The 20,263-nt window shown below is 34.1% G+C and overlaps 1 protein-coding gene across 1 annotated transcript; it reads left to right on the top strand.

Annotated features, from left to right (window-relative positions):
• The first annotated feature begins 497 nt into the window (after nucleotides 1-497).
• LOC134244787 (FACT complex subunit SPT16-like) lies at nucleotides 498-17,798 on the top strand. Its single transcript, XM_062727028.1, has 25 exons — nucleotides 498-647; nucleotides 4,650-4,745; nucleotides 5,469-5,627; nucleotides 7,893-7,952; nucleotides 8,051-8,143; nucleotides 8,405-8,551; nucleotides 8,948-9,099; nucleotides 9,373-9,545; nucleotides 9,683-9,847; nucleotides 10,135-10,229; nucleotides 10,436-10,597; nucleotides 11,077-11,192; nucleotides 11,342-11,424; nucleotides 11,520-11,590; nucleotides 11,698-11,825; nucleotides 12,179-12,314; nucleotides 12,429-12,555; nucleotides 12,779-12,897; nucleotides 13,059-13,184; nucleotides 13,426-13,614; nucleotides 13,950-14,119; nucleotides 14,422-14,551; nucleotides 14,820-14,952; nucleotides 16,632-16,700; nucleotides 17,117-17,798. Exons 1-25 carry the CDS (start codon nucleotides 579-581, stop codon nucleotides 17,359-17,361), a joined length of 3,213 nt encoding a protein of 1,070 aa, XP_062583012.1. The 5' UTR covers nucleotides 498-578; the 3' UTR covers nucleotides 17,362-17,798.
• The last annotated feature ends 2,465 nt before the right edge of the window (nucleotides 17,799-20,263 follow it).

The following is a 20,263-nucleotide window of genomic DNA, read 5'->3' as shown; positions in this document are numbered from 1 at the left end:
TTGATAAAAAAAAAAATACAAAATATCCTGAATTAATTGGAGAGCTTAAGAGATATAAAAAAAATCCTATAACATTCTTTTTTTAATTATATTTTTGATGAATTTTTCTGATAGTTTAAACATGAATTATAGAATTATAAACCTAACCTATGGACATCTCTCTCTCTCTCTCTTTTAAATTGACGACTTTGTTGTCATTATCTGCCATAATGTTTTCATAATATTTTTCATTGCCCTGTTTGATTATTCTTCAACAAAAAGTTGGGGGGAACCGGACTTTCAGATGACACTTTTTTTATACCCCCACCGCCACGGACATGGAAGTTATTGTAAATTTTGAGAATGTGCAATAAAAAAAGCCGTTTCCTTTTTTTATACATGTACATTATATTCAATATTTACAGTACAATTTTTCACAATATTTCCAGTGGAAGGCCGGAACTCGGCAATTCGGAAATAAATATTCTTCCCAAAACTTTTCTTGCTTTTAGTTAGTTTTTGTTCTGCGTTCTCCCGCCATTGTGCTCATTCAGCGCATTGCCTTGATTGAGATGAAGAGAAGTTTGTGCTGTTAAATCATGTCAAGTTTACATGTGGATAAAGACACCTTTTTCAGACGAGTGAAACGGTTTTACCAAGCCTGGAATGTAAGTGTATGATGTGCTCGTACCTCTTTTATTCTATTTAACACAGATCCCATGTTGTGATCAACATAAAATAAAAAAAAAGTAGCAATAACAGGCAATTTTTAAAATAATTTTGAAACCACACTTGTTTTACATCAAAAGAAAGGTCAGTTTACAAGGATTTCAATGGTGTAGAGGTTATTCAGATTGGTCAATGTACAAAAAAGATATAAGTATTTGAAATTCAGTAGCATTTCGTGTTTTCTGCCAATTTTTCGGTTGTAAAAAAAATAATAATAACACTTGAAGAAATGTAAATTGATATTCATTTTTAACAACTTTAAATAATGACAGCATTTACTGCTGATTTTACTCTGAGAATCAAATGCAAAATCTATTAAACTTTTGTTTTCAAGCCCCTGATTCCAGATCATTTTTCAGTTTATAGGTATAAATTGTAGGATCTTCAGAATTATACTTAATGTTATACCAAAGAGGGAAACCAGGCACTTAGTAAGATAGAACATGAGTACTTTTAATGAAGTACACATCAGCAAAGAATATATAATTAGATTTTGTTTACATACTCATGGATTTTAAATTATTATATCTTTAAATATGTTGTTATAAAAATGTATTATTAAATATTGCAAAATAATATTGTTAGAATATTTTTATTTCTTTTTTGTTGAAACAATTTGATTAAAATATAAATCTAATATTTAAACAACACTTCAATCAAAAGTATTAGCATTCATTGTTTTTATTTTGAGCAATTCAAATTTTAAAATAATGCTAATCTAGCTGTACGATATACTGGTACATGTGTATAAATCTGATAAAAAAAAATTCCTGAAAAAGAAATTCCAAGTATGAACTCGAGGTCCCCTTAATCTGTTCAGTTACTTGATATTCTGTTATAAAAATTGTTTAAAAGAAATATATGAATTTAAAAAATGAAAACATATAGATCTATTATAATAATTATAATTATCCATACATTACACCAATTACTGCAAATGGTATCCTAGAGTTGCAGAATGCAGTGATACTAATCAAAGTTCATAGATCTGATTCATTAAAATCATGCATTTTATTTACTTTATTATCTTTTTTTAAGCATTGTAAGAATATAACATCTTGAGATTGACATTGATCAACAAATATACAACTTAGAAATAAAGCCTCCTCAGAATCTACGATGTTGCGCGGGAATTTCAGTTATCTGCCCCTGTTAAAAATGTCGATGTTTTTGTCAAGCATAACTGGTTAAAGCTCATTGCGCACCTATGCGCAACGGTTTATTTTAAGAAACTATATACCAAATGAAAGAAAAATGATTTCTCCTTCTGTTTATTGCTGTCAAATATATATATATGTCATCAACTTTCGCTTTAAATTTCTATTTATGGGACTTGATCTACGTACCCAAGATGTTTTTAGAAATCTCTATCTTTCAGCCTTCGTAAAACATTCATATGAATGTCTAATATCACGTGCATAAGCATTATAATGCCTATTTATAACATCAGGGTTTTCTCACATAATGGCCGCCATTACGTCTTTGTTATCTATATAACCGTGCGAGTATCTCGTGTTATGCATTTTTTTACGCACTTTTGTCAGGAATCGATGTATGTATTTTCCAAAATGGTCTTTCAACTTTTAATCTGAATCAAGAAATTAAAGTATGCACAGAAATTTAAGCTGTTAATTCACTTATAAACATGACCTATTTAGCATGGAGCAGAATAGGAAAGTGCCATAACTCGCGCATGCCTGTCATTGCTAAAAAAAGCGTTCTTCAACCACGTTCTCGGTATAAACGTATATTTGCTAGTCAGTACTTGTGTTGCCAGGACCTTAAATCAGGGAAAATGTGGTATTTGATTCACAGCTTTATAATAAATATGGAATTGTAGACGTATGTCTGCCGTAGCTTTCCATGAAATGTTTTGATTTTGTAAACATTGAATAATTTTTGACGGGTGCGTCGATTTACCCAATGGAACCCAAATAGACCCAAATGGAATATAAAATATATATATATTATATTGTATTCTCAAGTTTTTACTTATATAAAATATAGAAAATAATGAAATTAACCATGTTAACAAAAAGAGAATATATTTTGCTTTCATTATTTTCTTCAATTGTGTTTTTAAAAATGCGAATTAATTCTATTTGTAATAACTATTAAACGTAATTGAATACAAAACTGAAGTATTTGATAGTTTCTTTGGCCAGAGGAATGGAAAGGGGAGGGAGGCTTAAATAAGTTATAAAATACGATAATACATATTTAATATTCCATTTGATTTCCATTTGTTTCCATTGGGTTCCATTTGGGTAAATCGACGCGACGATTTTTGACTGATGATTTTTTAGGAAAATATTCTGTAATCAAAGTAATTTATCCCTCAAATTCAGTTTAAGATGGATTAATACTCACAGGGGCCTACTCCTGATGTGTATTTATTATTTATTAAAAAGTCATGAAAAATCGTTGGAGGCCCCAAATTCGTTATGGTTCTAGAGTTGTGACCTTTTATTTTCCTTGAGTATCTTGCAAGATTGTGTCCTTTGCTGCAATAAACATTGTAGAAAAAATTATTTTGATTGATTTCATCATATTTCACAACAGCTGATAATGATAAGATCAAATAAGATGAAAAATATAGTCTGAAACAAAATTTTCACTATAAATCCGCTATAACAGTATAACCACAAAAGAAAGTCTAAAATATTGTTTTCTTATGACGTGTCTTGAGTGTATTGGTGTTACTGAGCGTTGTTTACATGGTCAGCAAAAGTCGCATTTCAGGGATTTATCAAGACTGTTTTTACTACCGGTAAACGGTAAAAAAGGTGCAAAAATTCCCCTTTTTCAGATAGAAAATTCTCCGATTTAACGGAGAATATTTAAAACATCGTTCTGAAATTTTCCGTTTTTGTCCGATTGAAGTTTTACAGCTAATTTACCATCCTAGTTATTCAAACGCTTTCAAAAGAAAGAATATATTATTCAAGCTTTATTTGATAATGATTGGAAAACATGTGCCAAGTCCATGATGTCGAAAAAAACGCGTGCGATTGCATTGTTAAAAAGAAAAGTGTAGATGAGTAAGATGGAGCTTATATCACTATGAATCGGAAGAATGGAGTAACAACAAAACAATGTTAGTAGTGAAACATGAAAAACAGAATTGATTTGTGATAGATATTTAGAGAAAAAATTAAATAAAGTCCTGACCTGGTTAAATTTTTTTTGTGCGTGTTATTTAGTATTTTGCCTAAAAAGTGAAGTTTTTGTGGCCTTTGTAAAGGTCTACAAATGACCCTCAGAAGCTCTAAGAATGCAGGATTTTGCTCCATTTATTTAAAAATTTTCCGGGGGGGCATGCCCCCGGACCCCCCTAGAATACTCGCGCCTCCGGCGCTCAGATTGAGCCTGCGGCTCTCATTTTTCCCCTTTACATATAAAATGGTAGTAAAACAAAATAGCTAGATAAATCCCTGCATTTCCGATTTAGGGTTTTTGGCCTCAATATTAATGCAATTTCTAGTAAGGTCATGCCCCTAAGGCCTGTCATTCAGAATGTTCCCGGGTAAACATCAGTACTTTGAAATGAGATGTAAACAATCAATAAAGGCATAATTTTTCTAAAGTAGCAGTTCAATTTAAAGAAAAATAATATTTGACTAAGCTATGACTTAAGAAATGAAATAGTTTTTTAAATTTATTTTCAAATCTGACGCGATCAAATTTGGGTAACAACTATGTCAGGAGGAACTCATAGATCTCCAAGGATACAAAAACAACACAAGGGAGGACACCATTTTGGACCCCTATCTGGCTTTAACCACTGTTTTCGTTATATTTCTTGTATTTTTATTTACCAACTACAGATCTTTCAAATGATGATTTTCCTAAGACATAATGCTTGAATTATCACCGTGGACCCTCTGAAGTAATACACTATACATTTGAAATACACATCACATTGTTTGACTGTGTTTCAGAAATCCTCCAGCGATGCCCTGAGTCAGATTGATGCTCTGGTTACGGCTGTCGGCGTGGACGAGGAAGTCGTGTACTCCAAGTCAACAGCTCTACAGGTAAGTCACAGAACTCTGGTTACCAGGTTACGGCTGTCAGGTCCAAGTCAACAGCTCTACAGGTAAGTCACAGAACTCTGGTTACCAGGTTACGGCTGTCAGGTCCAAGTCAACAGCTCTACAGGTAAGTCACAGAACTCTGGTTACCAGGTTACGGCTGTCAGGTCCAAGTCAACAGCTCTACAGCTAAGTCATAGAACTCTGGTTACCAGGTTACGGCTGTCAGGTCCAAGTCAACAGGTCTACAGGTAAGTCACGGAACTCTGGTTACCAGGTTACGGCTGTCAGGTCCAAGTCAACAGCTCTACAGCTAAGTCACAGAACTCTGGTTACCAGGTTACGGCTGTCAGGTCCAAGTCAACAGCTCTACAGCTAAGTCACAGAACTCTGGTTACCAGGTTACGGCTGTCAGGTCCAAGTCAACAGCTCTACAGCTAAGTCACAGAACTCTGTATGTACATTAAGTGATAAGGACTAACTGAGACTAATTTTGTATTGCACTTCTGTTGGAGAAGGCATTAATTTATATGTTTTGAAGGAGGAAAGCCGATATCCCACATTGAAGCAATATTCAATTTTTTTAGAAAGTTAAATACCTAGCAAAAATTTTTTTGGCAATATCTATTAAAGTAGTTGTTGAAAAAAATGTTTTGATTTAGAATTTGTATTGGCCAGATGGTTGTCTTTTGTCGTTGTTTATGGTTCATTCTTTTTTCATTTCAGACATGGCTATTTGGCTACGAATTGACAGACACCATTATGGTGTTCTGTGAAAAAAGCATCTCTATCCTTGCTAGTAAAAAGAAGATAGACTTCCTTAAACAGTTAGAGGCATCCAAAGAAAATGACCAGCCACAGATCAAACTGTTGACCAGAGACAAGGTGAGAAAACTCGAATCTAAGAGGATTTATGTTAAGGACTGATAAAGATGGACTTAAGGTATTTCTTCTTGCATTTTGTACATGGTATTTGATGATTGTGAAGTTAAGAAATTATAACATCAGGTTTGAACAAAGGCTGGATTTACTGTAAAATTAGAAGTATAGAGCGCAATATTTTAAAATGATGTACCCAGAACTTTGGGGGTAAAAATCCTAAGAAAAACGCTGGTCCTATGTAAAAAGAGCATCCCAAAAACGCAGAAATTGGATGTGACATTACTTTTTCTAGTACAGTAATTTAAAATAAAATAATGAAAAATTTATGAATCTCAAACAAAAGTAGAACGTCAGTTTTTTCACTTTACATATTCAAGTGTGCATGTGTGAACATTTTAATTTAATATTTGTTATAGTTATCTAACAAGAGGTAATAATACATGTACTTGATTATTTTCTTTTTAATTAATTCCAAGCCAAGCGTGTTATGAATTTATGCTTACCAGTAGAATGCATATATTGATATATACCAAGCGCGTGTCAGTATGTACGTAAACAAAAGTGGGTCATACCTAAGCGATATTAATGTCAAAATTTGGCTTTTTAGTAATTAAACAGTTCTTGGTATCCATTGATAATTTTCTTGAATGTAATTGACTGTTTTTACAAATACGTTTATACAGTCAATTCTCGAATTATCGCCATTCGATTCATCGCCATTTTTGCAATACCGCCATGATTTCCCAAGAACGTTTTTCCTGCTATATAAAATTCTCTTTATAACGCCAAATTCGCATACCGCCATCCGCCACCCTGTTTTCACAACAAACGTCCATTTTTAAGTGTCAACTATCTCGATAATACCGCCACAGGTGCCTGTGGTCAGTGAAGCGCGGCTAATTGGTTGACGCTATCCCTGTTGTAAAACATGCAAAGCCAGTTAAGGTACATGCAATTAAGTAAACAATAATTTTAACATGAACTGTTAAAATAATTTTGTTTTCTGTATAATATATTCATTTAGTCAAGGCTTCGCCAGGAAAGCGGTCGTTGTAAAGTACGCCGATAACGATATTATTTTGATGATCTCTGCTTTTAAAAACAATGCAAAGTTTGCTTGAGAAATAATTATAAGTCAAAAATTGTGAACGTTTCATTAACAATGATTTCATAAACAATGAATTTATTCAAGAACTTATTTTAAGTACTAAAGGCAATATATCACGACGATCGACCCAGCATTTTTTTTCAATATCAGACGTGCAGATTTACATGCATACACATATGCATATACTTGTCTTAATTTCATAACTGAATATTTTGTTTTAGCGCAATTGTACGTAAAAAATTACTTGAATTATTTTCAAATTTAGAAATATGTTTATATATACATTTACATGTAATAATAAAAATAGAAACGCTAAATGGCATTTCTAAGAACGATAACTACGTCTTATTTCCAAAAAGATGGGAAATTCAATTCATCGCCAAATTCGTTATACCGCCATGAATTCTAAATTACAAAAGGTGGCGGTTTATCGAGAATTAACTGTATGTGCTTACACTGGCTAGTGTTTTAATAAAGCAGGTGTTGAAGTGATAATTGTTATATAAACAATGGTCATGGCCTACGTGACAACATAGACTGAAGTTAAATATAGCAATGACGCTGCAATAGAATCCATAACGATTTATAACTCGAATTACATATCTAAAATTAAAAAAAATTAAAATAAGTTATAGAATTGAGAATAATTCAGAAAACATCAAAAAGATTATAGTTGTTGACTCATTTATAGGTATTAATTAAATACATCTATGTCTAAGCGACATGCATTTCGTTGATGATATAAGCGACTGTAGTTCAAAATGGCGAAATATGCAATTGGAAATAAAGCATAAAGTAAAACAAAGACCGTTTTTCATCAGAATTTTATTTTTGAAACGGTTTTCTTTCTTTCAACACTTAGGGTATATGTTTATTTTTACAACAGGTAGGGCTTACGTATAAAACTCTCTGAAATTAGATTAATTTTGACGTAATTGGTTACAAAGGGTAATCAATTAAAATGGATCAGGAAAATGGTCCTCGGCACTGAGAATGTGACCTGAAAAAAAGGGGGTTGAATTTTGTTCTTATGCATTGAGCGCATCCCTACTTTTGAACAAAAAAAGTGTGTCCAATACAAGAGATTTTACGGTATTTTAAATTTTGTGTTTGATTAGATTAAGTCAGAAATGGTGTGTTTAGTATTAATTTTCTTACAGGGAGACAAGGACAAAGGGAACTTTCAGAAGCTGATCAGTGAAATCAAGTCCAGCAAGAAGGTAAATCCACTCAGATTCTGTAGACTATAATTATTACAGCATAATTTTCATATCCATCATAGCATTCATTTGAATACTAACATTGTTTATTGGTGTAGGGTAAATCTGTGGGAGAGTTCAGTAAGGACAAGTTTCCCGGGGAGTTCATGGAGAGCTGGAGGTCAGCACTAGGTGGCGCTTCATTCCAAAAGGTAACAAAATAATTATTCCTAAGTAAAGTTTATGGTTTGAGAAATTGTGGCTTGCCAAAATAGATTTTCCATATTACACCAATAGTGAGCTGTGAACCTACATGTATAGTGAAATGACCTAGATCTAATCATTAACTGGATTTAAAGTGGTATCAAAATTCTGGAAGTTTGAAAATCTTTGAGAAGTCTTGCCAGCTTAAATGAAATATATGGACAAGTTTTTGTCATGAGATAATCATACTTTGGTCCTTGGTTTTACAGGTGGATGTTAGTTCAGTTATGGCTTATATTATGGCTACAAAAGAAGAGTCGGAGATCAAAACCATGCAGAAGGCATCAGCAGTCACGTGTGAAGTCTTCTCCAAATATCTACGAGAGCAGATCATGGAAATCATTGATGCTGAAAAGGCAAGACACAAAACATTCTCAGTATTCATTAAGAGAAATGCTATTTCTACTACTGTAAACCAGCTTTTATTCGCATGCGAGAAATGTTTGCAAGGTTCGTGAGAGCCTCATCATCGCAAATATTTCTTGCTGTGAATGAGAGGTCTCTGTATCTATAAACAACAGATCAAAAAAAAAGGATGGATTGCAAAAAATTAATTGTCGCAAATTTGTTTGCTCCTGATAAATCACTGCCATTGGATTGAGAATTAAGATATTTGACTTTCTGAGATTCCAAAGTTTAGTCAAATTCATGTATAACTTTTGTTGAAGAAAGCTACTTCAACATCTTGCTATTTATCAGGATGGAGACATTGAATGTATTGTCATCCAGGGTTTTCAACTTATTTTCTACAGAAAGTGAAACACTCTAAGTTGGCTGATGGCGTGGAGCAGGCTCTACAGAATAAGAAGATAGTCAGTGGGGTAGACGTGGGACAGCTAGACATGTGTTACCCCGCCATCATACAGAGTGGAGGGAAGTACAGCCTCAAATTCTCCACCGTCAGGTACAGGAGTACTCAATACTGTTCTACATGTACATTTAAAGAGTTTACATGTATATGAGTCAAGGACTCATTGTAATTTATTTTAAACGGGAATTTAACCGGAATTTGGTAATATCTAATTAAATATTATCAACAGATCTGTTTCCTTTTCTTGTTCTCCACGTTTATTCAACAATTAAACATTTTTGTTGTAACTTAAAATGAACAGTTGGATTTATTTCTTGTTGTAAATTGAATATTTAAAATTTTATAAATTTTGTTTTATGTTGATAGTGATGACTCTAACCTGGACTTTGGGACCATCATTTGTGCCTTGGGGGTGAGATACAAGTCTTACTGCGCTAACATAGTACGAACGCTGATGGTGGACCCCTCAGACAAACAACAGAAAGACTACGATTTCCTCCTGAAAGTAGAGGAGGAGATTCTCAACAAACTACAGGATGGTACGAACACTTTTACACTTGAAGTTAGGAAATTATGAAATTTATTTACAGTGCGTAATGGTTGAGTTTGCATTTTACAGATTTATTTATATACATGTAAATGCACAGATGAACACACATTTAACTTGGTTTTGCAGGAACCAAGCTGAGTGAAGTGTATGAGGGCGTCGTCTCGTTTGTAAAGAAGCAGCGGTCAGATCTGGAGAGTAAGATGACCAAGTCTCTGGGGTTCGCCATGGGGATAGAGTTCAGGGAGGGGTCACTACTGATTTCTGCGAAGACAGGCGCCAAAGTCAAGAAAGGTAAGAAATAGTCTAGTTACAACAGTTAATGAACTATCAGTCGAGAAAGGTAGAATATAATGGAGTTGCAAGAGTGACTAAATTATAAGTTAAGAAATATAGAAAATACTGTTACAACAGTTACTGATCTAAGAACTTAACAAGTGAAACGTCTGTCAAGCAGTTGTTTTTCACAGAAAATTCCCATTTTGTTGCTGACAAGAAACCAAGAACAGTTTTGATCCTTTGCCACTGTAAGAAAAATATCAAGTATTGAGTGTTTACACATAATATTTGACTAATTGCAGGAATGACTTTCAATATCAATGTCGGTTTCGGAGACCTGGAGCACGAAGGCAAGAAGTATGCTCTCTTTCTGGGAGACACAGTCCTTGTCAATGAGGTTTGTACAAAGGCTAGAATTTTCTGATATTAAATATGCATGGAAGAAACCTATAAAATATGCATGGAAGAAACCTATAAAATATGCATGGAAGAAACCTATATAGTATAAAGAAGACTGCTATTTCAAAATTATGTCCTAACTTAAGTAAAGTGGAAAAATATAATGTATATGTGAGTAAAAAATTACTTTTGATTACTGAACAGGGCTCCCCAGCTTCACTGTTGACAACCAAACAGAAAAAGATCAAGCATGTGTGTATCTTTCTTAAAGACCCAGACGAGGTGGAGGAAGAAGAGGAGAAAGAGGAAGAACCTGTTCTCCTCGGGAGGGGTCAAAGGAACGCCCTTGTAGAGAGTCGGACCAGGGTAAGATAAATCTACCAGTACTCCTCGGGAAGGGTCAAAGGAACGCCCTTGTAGAGAGTCGGACCAGGGTAAGATAAATCTACCAGTACTCCTCGGGAGGGGTCAAAGGAACGCCCTTGTAGAGAGTCGGACCAGGGTAAGATAAATCTACCAGTACTCCTCGGGAAGGGTCAAAGGAACGCCCTTGTAGAGAGTCGGACCAGGGTAAGATAAATCTACCAGAACGCCTAGGGAGGGGTCAAAGGAATGCCGTCATAGAGAGTTGAACCCGGGTAATAGTTCAGGACTAGACTAGTTTCCTAGGCATAATGGTTTAAGTTGGTCCAATTGTCGGACATACTGGAAATCAAGTAAAATTTAACAAACATAAATAATTTTTTGCATTATAGGACAAAAACAAAACAAATTCTAGAGAATAATTCGATGGACTTTTTAAAACTGTAGAATCTAAAAATTACTTTATTTTATGTTTATTTCAGACTGAAATGACCTCAGAAGAAAAAAGACAAGAACATCAAAAAGAACTGGCAAGTAAAATCAATGAAGATGCCCGAGAACGACTGAAAGGACTCAAGGGAGATAATGAGGAAAAAAAGTAAAAGGACTTAAATTGTTTTTGCCCTTATAGAATTTAATATTATGATTGTACCATGCTTAAAGATTGAGTATTCTGCTAGGTACATGTTTAATTTAATGTAAAGTAAAAGTGGTGAGGAAGTCAACAGAGATACTTTGTTTTTGTAGAGTAAGAAAATCTGTTGTTTCTTATTCCTCAACATCAAAAATGCCCCAGGAGACCGAGATACGAAATCTACAGCTGTTTGTGGGTAAGTTAAGGAGAAAAATGTACATATATTCAGATCGCTTTAAATTTCAGCTGTATCTCACAGAAGGTTACATCTTTATTATTAATTTCTTTCAGATCGTAAATATGAAACAGTAATTTTGCCTATATTTGGAACCCCAACTCCATTTCACATTGCCACAATAAAGGTAAGAACACTAATGTGTGCAATGCTCTCAAATCACTGATATTTTGTGTAACTTTTTTGTTCTTCTGTATTTAACAATTTTGATTAAGCTTGTTTTTCTTTTAAAAGAACATAAGCCAGTCGGTTGAAGGGGATTACACCTATCTCCGTATCAACTTCTTTCACCCCGGGTCCTCCCTGGGACGGAATGAAGGCACTAGCTTCCCTCAGCCTGATGCCACATTCCTGAAGGAAATGTAAGATCTCAGCATGTATTGAATAAGAGTAGTTATATATTATTATATTTATTGTACATGTAAATATTAGTGGAAAAAAAAGACAATTTCCAGATTCATATGTGTGTATGACATACATGTATACTGTAGATTAGAGATTTAAAATGAATATGTGTATTTGAATTAAGATCAACCTTCTGCAATTGTCAGATTCTTTGGAAGAGTCGTGTGCCAGTGAATATTGTATATCTTTATAACAACTGCAGAAAAGAGAATAACCGCAGCGGATTTGGTTTGCACAAATGTCTGTAAAAAGAAAAATCAAAATGCATTTCTAACACACTATTGAACTCAATAATTTTTTTTGTCAACAGAACATACCGAAGTTCAAACACAAAAGAGCCTGGGGAGTTATCTGCCCCTTCCTCTAACTTGAACACAGCTTACAGATTGATCAAAGAGGTCCAGAAAAAATTCAAGACTCGAGAGGCAGAGGAAAGAGAGAAAGAGGTGAGGGGTGTTAAACTTATACCTTTTAAGTTGTATAGTGTCTAAATTTCATAAAACTGAGATTACATGTTGATTTACCCGCATGATTTGAATATGTTCTTTTTGTTTGTGTAGGGCATTGTAAAACAAGACACACTGATCATCAATCCCAACAGAGGAAACCCCAAACTGAAGGACCTCTACATCCGACCAAACATCGTGTCAAAGAGAATATCAGGAACTCTGGAGGCTCACACCAATGGTGAGATCAATTTATTGAGAACTTGATAAGGCTGCTGACACATTCTTTTATACAAATTATACTGATTCTAGAACAAATTGTATTGAATGTATATCATGTTTATAATAATACGTATATATATTGAAGGATGCTTTCCTTACACAATATCTCTTGCATGAGATAAAGTCTTTCTGTTTAAATTTGAGCTTGGTATTAATAAATTGTCTGTTTAAACATTCGCCAGGTTTCCGTTTTACCTCCATCAGAGGAGACAAGGTTGATATTCTCTACAACAACATCAAAAACGCCTTCTTCCAGCCGTGTGACGGCGAAATGGTCATCCTCCTACACTTTCATCTCAAGGTCAGTATAGAAGACAGACATGCAGGAAATGCATTGTTTCTGAAAACGTGGCACATAAAGCTTATTTCAATGTGAATTGTTCAAAGTTTCAAAATGTAAATAAAGGGAGGGGGAAATCTCTACAAATACATGTAAATGCAAAATTCTGTTGTATATTGCAGCATGCCATTCTGTTTGGAAAGAAGAAGCATGTAGATGTACAGTTTTATACAGAAGTAGGAGAGGTCACCACAGACTTGGGGAAACATCAGCACATGCATGACAGGGATGACCTTCACGCTGAACAGGTACTCACTTCTCAGACGAAGAATTCACCACAATGGCATAAACTGCAGAAATCCTTTTAATGTAAATTGTAAAATAAAAGCAGTGATCAGGAGAAAATCAAAATTGTCCATTAATTATCTATTGAAATTTTAATTTAAAAAATTGCATATGCATAGGATATTGTTGTAAGCATAAGTTGCTTTCTTTTCATGAGTTTTATACATTTCTCTATGTAACCTTAAGAAATAATGTAATTTTCAGGCCGAACGGGAGCTGAGGCAAAAACTGAAGGCCGCCTTCAAGGGATTCTGTGAAAAAGTCGAGGCTATTACAAAAGGGGAAGTAGAGTTTGACTCACCGTTCCGAGAACTCGGATTTTACGGAGCTCCATTCAGAAGTACCGTTCTCTTGCAGCCAACCAGCGGCTGCGTGGTCAACCTCACTGAATGGGTATCAACATCTGTATTTTCTTGTTGGTTGATAGTTTATGCAACGAATACTTCAACAATAGCAGATAAAAACAGGATTGAAAGTAATAAAGAAAAGCACTTATAAAGAACACACATATAATGAATTGATGCTTATGATTTTCATTCCTCTTGACTTTAAAATACCAACACTTTCCGGATATAAAAAATAACACTTATAACAAAGTAAATATGTCTGTCTGTCTCTGGTTCTTTATGATAAGAGTGTTTTATTGTAAAATGTGCATTATCACTGTGTTAGAACATGAACACAAGGACCCGCTGAATATCTAATGATGATTGACTTTATTCTTGTAGCCTCCATTTGTTGTGTCCCTTGATGAAGTGGAGCTGATCCACTTTGAGCGAGTTCAATTCCAGCTGAAGAACTTTGATATGGTGTTCGTGTTCAAAGATTACAGCAAGAAAACGGCCATGATTAACTCAATACCAATGAACATGTTGGACCATGTCAAAGATTGGTTAAAGTAAGTTCTTCTCCTGAAAAACATTATGCTGTCAGATGAAAAGACTCTATGTAAAATATAATCTTGCCTCTCAGTACATGATATGAGTTTCTTAAATTAATAAAAGGGACATTAAATGTGGGGTTAATTTTCATGATACTGGGATTTTGTATTTTTAAAACTAAAAATGTATGAAGGTGTAACTTTTTGTTCTTAGTACATGTATACAAATTTCCCCAATGCATGAATTTCCTCATTATAATAAATCAAAAAGGATAGATCTATCTGTAAAGTAAAGCTTTAGAAGTAATTCTAACTTTTAGTTCTTGTGAGGTCCATTACACGGAGGGCATACAGAGCTTGAACTGGGCCAAGATTATGAAGACCATCACTGATGATCCCGAGGGGTTCTTTGACAATGGAGGATGGTCATTCTTAGAACCTGAGAGTGCAGTAAGTAAGACTTAGAACTCTTCCCAGTTATCAAACTCAGATTTTAAATCACCATGGATTTATCTACCTCATTTATTTCAACTACAGTTCTCCTTAAATAGATAACAAATGATGTATTTTGATTTAATAAATTATGAGATCATTGGATTTTATCCAGTGTTTTAATTTCTTGTTTGTGTTTTTCAGAATTTCTTCTTCATAGATTGATTTGTTTTTTTTAGAAATTCCTCTTCCTTCAGAGTTCTAATTGTTATTTTTCATTGATCAGGATGAGGCTGAAGATGACGATGATGATGAAGATGACGAAGCATACACGCCGTCGGAGGCGGACAGTGAGGAGGGGGACTCCAGCGACTACAGCGAGGAGAGTGATTGGTCAGGAGAAGCAGAGGACTCCTCAGGTAAAAATAGACCAGTCATGGCACTGGGGCCATAAAATGTAAAAATAGACGAGTCTGGGAACTGGGGGCCTGATCTTAGCCTCACTCTTACACGGGGAATCAATAGAGAACTGAGACTGAGATCAAAAGTGAAATCGACTAAGTTTTATGGCCCCAGAGCCTGCAGTGTTTTCCCCAGATCGTTTTTGCATGGCGGTACCGCCATGCATTCACGATCTCCCGCCATGCATAACATGTTGCCGCCATGCTTCCCGCTATGCATGAATTATTAATTGTGTACCACGTGAATGATATCAGTTACAAATATTTCAATAAAACAATTCAAATCACTAGAATCCTCGCGTGTACTGAGCACCTGTTGTGAACTTGATGCGAATCACGGTACGGGGTATGATGCAATATCTAGACTTAGCTGTCAATGTTTGTTTATTGCAATTTATTGGTATGTTACTAAGTATCATGCTTTTAATTTGTTAAAAATTAATTTATAACCATAAAAAGTAATTAATTGCTGTCAGATAGTATACACGGTAAAAGCAATACACTTGTTAATGCACATGTGGGTTTTTCCAACATTCACAGATCGTTCTATAAATAGCATTGATGCTCCAACATAAAAACTGTTTCATTAGTTAAACTCATAATATTTAAGACATCTTTTGCATTAAAGTGCTGAAAATAAACATGTCTAATTAACATTATCAATGTTTATTTACTTTATAAACTATGGGGAGGTACTTAGTTCAAACATGTGCTTTTAATACACAGTGACCTTCACCTATATTCAAAAGCGGGAAAAATCAAACATCAAATGAAAGCAAATAAGTTGTCACAATTTTTACATGTAAGCATTAGTGCTACATATTAATGAGCACCTTTTTAATTTCAAGTAGACTGCAAAAGACTAAAGTATGGATATAAGTAACTAATAATAAAAAGGTGGATGTCACTATAGGGGTCTATTTGTAGAAAGCAAAAATAACACAATACACAAAACAGTAAAATGACAATAGCTTTATAGAAAATTTTGATAGAGCAAAATTTTTTTTGAATTATCCTAGTTCTGTTTTTTTTTTTTTTTTTTTTTTTTTAAATCCAATTTTTGAATATTTTTTGAGTAAAATTGACAAGTTGTTCTAAATGTTTTTAATTAAATAATGATTGAATTTGTATTTTTCTTTTATAAATACATTTTAACATTTAAATACATGTACAATTAACTTAACCGAGACACACCGCACGCCGTCAATTCAGCAAAATTCCCCCCATGCATCAAAAATTTTCTGGGGAAAACACTGAGCCTGGTCACAGCCTTATACTAGTTGAACGTCCTTATCTCAACTGCCAAAATCTCAAATACAAGGGATAGGTCCAAAAGAATTTGCAGCATAAACCAATGTTTTTTACCTTGGTTATTTTGAATCATCAGGTATATTGATGTTTAATCTTGGCCCCATCCAGTTTTAGATTAGGTTTTACTGTACTAGTACCTTTACATCAGTCATATGATTTACTTTATGAATAGAGTAAAACACAGTCATAAAGCAAACATGCCAATAAGGAATTCACATTTACTGTGAAAAAGTTTTCCCTCTGTAGTTTCTCACATTTACTGCAGAGTTTTTTTCTCCTTTAGTATCAAACGATTGACGTTAATGTGTTTTTTTTTTTTTTTACAGAGGAGGAACTAGGATCGAGTGAGGAGAGCGGTAAAGATTGGGACGAACTGGAGGAGGAGGCCAGGAGAGGTCAGTTATAACCAACAGACAAACCAACAAACACATTCTGTTTATCTTTAACTCCTAAGTGACATTAGATACATGGAATCTACATCCCTTCTCTAGCTTACTCTTAAATGTCAATAGATATAAGGAATTTATACATTACACCTATGTGAGATGATCATGTTACCTATATGGAATGTTTTTCTTATGTCCATTTCCCATTCAATTTAAATTTTTGCCCTAACTTTTTGATCTGAAAAAAATCAAACCTACATTCTTATTCAAGTTAGAAATGAAGACCATAATTTCATGTTTATATACTAAATTCTTGATAATGATTTTCATATGTCAAATTAAAAAAAAATGAGAGAGGAAGTTTCTTTATTGTATACAAAATATTGCTTTTCTGCTTCTTAAAAATGAATTCCTTAAAATTACAGCTGATGCTGAGGCCAACTTTGAAATAGTTGACGACAGAAAATCCTCATCTCATCACAAACACTCATCTTCTAAACACCACAAGTCATCGCACAAGTCGTCCTCCAAGTCGTCACACAAGTCACCACACAAATCGCCACATAAATTACCACATAAGTCACCACATAAGTCCTCTCACAAGTCGGACCACAAACGTAAACGAGAGGAAAGTGGAGACCGCCACAAGGACAAGAAGAGGAGAAGATAAGACTTGTGAGGACAAATTTGTGAGCTCAGTGGAGAAGATAAGTGTTGTCGCAGACTCGCAAGATCACAAGGGCGGGATACTCTACAAAACAGACAAGTCTCGATAAAGTGCTAAATAGTGTACTGTGTATTTAGTTCTTTGTTTTGTGTTGAAAAAAAAATTAACTTAAAAAACATGTATCTTGTACATATTGTAAAAATTTGGTTGCTTTGAAATATACATAGACATGTATGTCTAAGAAAGATCCTGGTATACAACAAATTGAAAATTATATTTTAAATTTTGTGTTATGTCTTTAATTGTTTGTAAAATTTTCAGTGTACAAGGCATGAAGGAAAAAATAGCTTTATTGTACAAAATTAAGAATCATGAGGTAACCTATTGTAAGAACTTTTTATTTACGAAAGTAAAGTAAATTAAATTTTATTAAACATGTACTTGATTGTTCATTGATGTGCAATGTGCTGGTTTCTAATGGAAAGAAGTGAAACTAGATTATTGGTGTTGTTTTAGGTACTTGTGGGTATAAATTTATGTTTTTAGTACTTGTGTACTGCATACTTGTGTATTTGGTACTTGAGTACTGGGTACTTGTGTACTGAATACTTGTGTACCTGGTACCTGTGTACTGGATTCCACAGGTGCTTGATGTCAAGCACCAGTGCTGGGTACCTGTGTACTGCACACTTGTGTACTTGGTACTTGTATACTGGATACCTGTGTACGTGTACTTAGTACTTGTGTCCCTAAATTTTCAGTTACATATTTAGCACACAGTTCAATTGTAAAAGTGAGGGGGATGTGTATGTAGAGCAAGTGATTCATAAAATTATTTTTGGTACCGAACAAGGTTTATATTCCAATTACCCATGTTTTCAGCAGTTGTAATTGTTTGGATTATCTTTCTTTGTTTTTATTATAAAAATGTATAAATATGGTGTTCATGGAAACTGAAAAGGAGAGACAGAGTGATTAAGCCGTGGGTGGGGCTCTGGGGTTTCTGGACCCAGTTCTCAAAAAACAATTCTCTAGTGAAAAAATTAGCCTACTGATCAGAGGCCAGAAGAGCTTGTGCTGTAGTTTGTCCTGTCTAGCTGTACAGTTGTAAACAAGTTTTGTGATTCTTTGTAATATTTTTGGTCCAATTTCAGTGTAATTTAGAATATATAAGTAGACTACACTCGGATACATAATTCTATGTATGGTTTTGGTATCAACGAACAATATCACATTGGTTACTAAAATAAATTAAATAAATTTTTTCTTGAAAATTCCACTCCTTAAACAGTCAATTTTGATGTCAATATAACTTGGTACATATAAGCAGACGTACTAAGATACTTATGTAATGTAACTGAATTGTATGTACATAGAATATACTCTTGCGTATGGAATCAACTGGTTGATAATGGTTTATTGCTACATAAGTAAGAGAGGTTGACGATAGAGAAGTTCAAGTCATTACCCTGTTCATCATAAAGTTTTCTTGTCAATAGAATGCTATTAACGTTTTTTCTAGTAAGATAAGAAAGTGATGCTTGTTAATAAGCATCATTTACAAGCCATTGTCCTTCCTCCCAAAGCTATTCCTTTTACTTATTGATCTTAGTTAATTCAAATACGGCAGTATTAGGATATTGGATTCCTAATTCAAATACGGCAGTTTTACTGTTTTAAATTATTCTTCCTTTATTACATTTACATGATCTATAAAAATATCCCGGCTTCTAAAAAAAAAGGAAAAGAAAGAAGTACTACAGTAGTTTATCTTCAGAAAAATACAATAACCAAAATACAAATCAGTAGACGTAAAGAATAAATTCATTAAAAAAATTGAGAAAGCTAAGTACAGATTAGCAGTACTTAGGAAATGCTTCTTCTATGATAGCCAATCACAATACATATAATTAAGGTATTGTCAATGAATACAATTTTGAAGATTCAAAAAGGACATGCGTCAAGTTTATTGATGTTTTCTTCAGTGGGACTCTGGTCCAGCAGACTTTTCTCCTCCGTGAATCTGAAATGTTCTCCGACATGCCTGGTTCCCGAAAGGTTCTTTGCTTATCACCACGATGGTACAGTTAACTGGGTTAAAAGAAGTCAAGTCCAATAAACCGATTTCAACAATTATCCTAATACAAAAGGATATTTATCAGCCATATGAAATGACTCTCCATTTGTTTTCTGACTACTGGAGTAGAATTTTTTTTAATTTTCTCCTCAGTTATTAACCCGATACGTCTTCCCTTTATTTCCTTTAGTAGTCTTACTGAAACCAGTGGGTATCATATCTTTGTAACGTACTTTCTTTGAAGTAGTTGTATTCATTCCTATAAGATACACAATTATATGATTATAAAGAAATGTGACTCGGAAATGCTTGTATCTGGATACTTTTATAATGATCATTATGATCGGTATAAGGATACTTGTGCCATATTTTTAGCTCACCTGCATTGAAAGCTCAAGTGAGCTTTTTTGATCACCCGTTGTCCGTCGTCCGTCTGTAAACTTTTCACATTTTGATCTTCTTCTAAAGAACTACTGGGCCAATTTTAACCAAAACTTATTACAAAACATCCTTGGATGAAGGGGGTTTAAATTGTTAAAATGAAGTCCCCTTACAAGAGGAGATAATCAAGACAAAATTATAGTGGAGTCATAATTTTTTTTTCACAAGAACCACTGGGCAAGAAAAGCTGAGGGCATTTTTGGGTAGTGTAGATTCTAAACTGTTCAAATTATGCCCCCATCCACCCCCGGGAGAGGGTGGGGTCACAACAGAGAATCAAAGTTCAACATCAAAGTATATAGGAATAATCTTTAAAGGATGTATTCGCTTCAACAAAAGAATTGACCTATAGGAGAGAACAATTTCCCGGAAAAAGTGACATTGAAT

Source organism: Saccostrea cucullata, unplaced genomic scaffold, assembly GCF_032062105.1.
Source record: "Saccostrea cucullata isolate Sc308-1 unplaced genomic scaffold, CSIRO_AGI_Scuc_v1 ctg249, whole genome shotgun sequence".
NCBI classification, from domain to species: domain Eukaryota; kingdom Metazoa; phylum Mollusca; class Bivalvia; order Ostreida; family Ostreidae; genus Saccostrea; species Saccostrea cuccullata.
Note: the sequence above shows the minus strand (reverse complement) of the source record. Positions and strands in the feature narration are given on the sequence as shown.